Source organism: Bos taurus, chromosome 15, assembly GCF_002263795.3.
Source record: "Bos taurus isolate L1 Dominette 01449 registration number 42190680 breed Hereford chromosome 15, ARS-UCD2.0, whole genome shotgun sequence".
Classification (NCBI taxonomy): domain Eukaryota; kingdom Metazoa; phylum Chordata; class Mammalia; order Artiodactyla; family Bovidae; genus Bos; species Bos taurus.
The window spans coordinates 46,383,277-46,387,545 of record NC_037342.1 but is presented as its reverse complement, the minus strand read 5'-3'; the positions used below and the strand labels follow the sequence as shown (position 1 = coordinate 46,387,545).

Sequence of the window (4,269 nt, the reverse complement as noted above, 5' to 3'; positions counted from 1 at the left end):
GCAGTGTAGAGGGAAGTAAATCAGGGGGCTGTGGGAGTAATCCAGGATAGAGAGGTCTTGGATTTTAGACTAGGGAGGCGTGTTTACAGATTTGAGATATGGAAATAAATTTCACATGACGTGCTAATTTTACTGCAGAAAATGAGTGTAACATTAAGTCTCTGACTTTTGTAGTAGTTTCCTTTGGATACTGAGCTTACACTGCCATTGATCTATTGAGACTAAACTTGTTACGTTTTGAGGAGAATGGGCATACTTTGTGAAGCTGGAGCCTGAATAGAGAATCTTTACAAGGAGGAGGGAATTTTTAGTATATATAGGCCTCTCTTGGGAGTTTAGAATTTATTAAATAGGTGCTAGCGTGGATTTGGGGGCATATTTCACCTATTTAGGTGAAGACTTGCCATTTATAGGCCTGATTAGTGAAACTGCTGGAGACGGCAATGGCACCCCACTCCAGTACTCTTGCCTAGAAAATCCCATGGACGGAGGAGCTTGGTGGGCTGCACTGCATGGGGTCACTAAGAGTCAGACACGACTGAGTGACATCACTTTCACTTTTCACTTTCATGTATTGGAGAAGGAAATGGCAACCCACTCCAGTATTCTTGCCTGGAGAATCCCAGGGACAGAGGAGCCTAGTGGGCTGCTGTCTATGGGGTCGCACAGAGTCAGACACGACTGAAGTGACTTAGCAGCAGTGAAACTGCTACACTGTTATTTCCCTGGTGTTATCCCAGTGTTTATGTTCAGTCCAGTCCAACTCTGCAACCTGGTGGACTGCAGCCCATCAGACTGTCCATGGAATTTTCCAGGCAAGAATACTGGAGAGGGTTACCATGTCCTACTCCAGAGGACTTTACCAACCCAGGGATTGAACTCGTCTCTTGCATTGGCAGGGGAGTTCTTTACCACTGCACAATCCCTGAGCCTTTAGTAAATGCTTTAGGATTCACATACTCTATCTACTATACAGACTAAAACATTAAAGGGGATGCAGTGTCTCTTGAGACCACTGTGGCACTGGACATGGCCCATCAGGCTGTGAGCTCCTTGATGGCAAAGGTTGTTTCTTCTCAATTCTATATCCTAGTATGTAGCCCAGGGCCCGACATATGGCCAACACTTGTTAACTAGTATATCCCTAGTGCGTAAAATGATGCTGGGTACTAGCAGATGCTGAATAAAACACTTGGGGAACTACCGAAAGCCCCAAAGGAAGGTATATTTCTGGGGCCTAAGAGGAAAAGATACAAAAGTCCAGTCATAACCCACCTGTTAGCAATACTTAAAGATGTGGTTTTAATTTTAAGGAAAGTGCTTTTTCTAGGAGTCAAGGCTGACTCCAAGATATCTGGCTAAGGGAAATGAGTTAGTGCCAAAAAAGACAGAAAGGGGACAAATTCTTTTGGAGAAGCATTCAGAGTTCAATGTTTAGTCAATAAATGTTCTAAGTGTCTACTATATGTTACTCAAAATATAATGTCAGAAAGAGCTTTTTTGTAATAGTGAAGACCAACTGGAGTACAGTAAAAGAGATGAGACCTGTGTTGGGAGCAGATCAGTTTCTCAGACTTGGGCAGGTGTCCTGAAACAGGACCAGAGTAGCTGTCACCAAGGCTAGTATCTGTCTGCTAGACTGGTGAGCCCTCCACCTGCAACCTTATTATCTCAAACAGTGTATGGGTTTGGTGGGCCAAATACCCTCTGAAGGTCTGCCCTAAGATAAAAATCTCTTTTTCCCACTGTACTAGCAATCTGGGATCTGCTAGGCCCTATCCCGTATTCATGCAGGGATGATAGCTCTAAGACTTCCCGTGACTATCACCAAGTGAAGCCTCTGAGTGTGAGGGATGGGCAGCCTGGCTGGGCCCAGTCTGGCTTCACAGTTCCTAGTGCACATAAAGGAACTTCCTACTTCTCACATCCCCTGACCATTCTGAAGCCGGATTTCCCTCTTCCGAGTTCCCAGAGAGGCCCAGATTTGACAACAATGAAAACTTCCAGGAAATTCCCACGGATTTAACTTCCTAATCTTTCTTCCACTTCTACCCTCTCCTTCACCCCTCCATTCCCACCCCAAAAGGAAGGAGCTTATCCTGCAGTCAACATCCTCTGCTAAATGCTTCCACTCTCCTGGCCAGGTTGATGGTCCTCTCCTCTGAAGTCCATTCAGGATTTGAGGGGAGCACTTGAGGGTAACATGTGATCCTGTCCAGAAACAGAGGAATGGAACCTTGAAGGTTCCTAGGGTACCAGATTATTACAGAAAGTTCACTTCTAGATGTTCACCCTCCTACCCTTGTCAGGAAGTAATCTTTAAGAAATCCCAGGGGCTCAGTCTCTATGCTAGATAACAAAACTCAATCACCTATGGGGGCTAGTTTGGAATTACAGAATACATGCCCCATATAATCAGGCATGAAGAAAAACAAAACTGTGTTAATTCAACACAACCCAGATTAAGAGCCAGAAACATGCCATGAATTTACTATCTCAGTTCTCATTCTCCAGAAATCCAAAGGGGGGAAAACAATCAGTTTACATACATACAATGAATTTTTACCTATTGTGCAAAGAAAAGGGTATCTGGGTCTCAGAAAGTTCTGGGCTCCAGACTCCAATCAGACAGTCCATTTTACAACTCAAGCTCCAGTTCTTAGAGCTTAATAGAGCTCCCAAGGCCTGTGATCATGGGCACTGATGGGGGCCACATGCCCTTTGGCTTCAGTTAAACTTCTGGTGTTTGAGCTGGGTGGGAGCTGCGGGTGCTTGCTTCCTGGTCCTGCCGCAGCCCCCGAAGCAGCTGGTTTAGGAGTGTAAGGTTGCTGTCTCTGCGTGGCAGGGGCAGGGGTGGGAGACAGTTCCCTTTGTACTCAATCACTGCCATTTTGGCCCGATCCTGCTGATTCCGATTTGGGATCTGCAGCATTCTCGTGTAGCCCCCATTCTGACCTTGGTACCGAGGGGCCAGTACTTGAAACAGCTTTGGGATCAAGTCTTTCTCCTAGAGGGGGAGAGTTTTCCAGGAGAGAGCAGAGTCAGGCACCATCACTGAGACATTAACTTTCAGCATCCCCAAAGGTAGGGTCCAAACACACACCCCCCTACATCCCTTCCCTCACCCTCTGACGTGGTTTTATAAAGTGATCAATTACAGACAATTGTGTAGACTGAGATTCACGTTGAACTCAACGTAGGACATATATCTCTAACTTAGTTCACATTTGTCCGTAAGTGCCTACCTTAATTCTGCCCAGTTCCCTTTCCTCTAACAACTCCCTTCCACTTAGGGACCAAAGGATAAGATCTGGGAAGTGGACAGGATGCACTCACCGTGAGCCAGAAGTCCGCCATGCGCATGGCTCGTTCGTTGGTGTCTCCCAGCTTCCCGTAGTCAATAAGCTGTGAGGACACAACATCACTGACCAAAATCCGAGCAAGAAAGGAGGCGTCAATCTTAATCCTCTAATGCCAAACTACAACCTATTCATTCCAGACACTAGCACAGCATGTCGCTAATTCAGGGTACCTATAACCACGCAGTCCTAATCAGGTCTCCATTTGAGGGGCCACAGGAGTAGGTTCAGCTCACGGTAATAAGGAAAGAGACTTCCCGGCACTGTTTACCAGGGCGGTCCCAATTCTTCCCCAACTCCAGCCGGATCCCGCCCCCTCAGGCCAGACCTAGGAGAGGAACAAGAGGGTCACTCCCCTTACCTTCTCGGCGTAGCCCCTCAGCTCGTCCACGCGTGCCCATGACGCCTCGATGCGTTCGTGTCGCACCAGTCCCGTAAGCAAGTTCTGCAACAGGTGAATGCGGGACTCGGGACCAAGGCCTAGGCGGCGGTATACGCGGCCGTGGGAGATCGCGGCGGCGAACGACAACCGCATGTTCCCAGCTTCTCCCCGCCCCTGTGAGGCCGGAACTGGAAACTCAGAGACCCGGCCGAGAGGCGGAGCTTAGAGGACTCACGCGCCCTACGTAGCTGCGTGGTGGACGTGTTTGCGCATGTGTATCGGAGCCTGCCTCGTTGGCAGCCTTGGGGAGGGCGGGGACGGGGCGTTGACCTCGTCTGGAGGAGGAGAGACGGGCGGAGTTTGGTCTAGCGAGCGCTGCTGCTTTGCCCGGGAACCAGGCGCCCCCTAGTGTGGAGTGAGCAGGCTGACGGTTTCTCTGGTGCTGCAACAGTGGTCATAGGACCCCGCGCTGGGAAGCTCTGCCAGGAGCTGGTTGGGAGAGTGAGTACCTAAGGGGAAAGTGCCTGG

General features: G+C 48.8%; 1 protein-coding gene across 1 annotated transcript; it reads right to left on the bottom strand.

The window, feature by feature from the left end:
- Positions 1 to 2,466: 2,466 nt before the first annotated feature.
- Positions 2,467 to 3,939, bottom strand: MRPL17 (mitochondrial ribosomal protein L17). The gene is given in 3 exon segments (NM_001034274.2): positions 2,467 to 3,007; positions 3,337 to 3,405; positions 3,721 to 3,939. Coding segments are annotated over 3 exon segments (519 nt in total). The 5' UTR covers positions 3,895 to 3,939; the 3' UTR covers positions 2,467 to 2,731.
- Between the last annotated feature and the right edge of the window lie 330 nt (positions 3,940 to 4,269).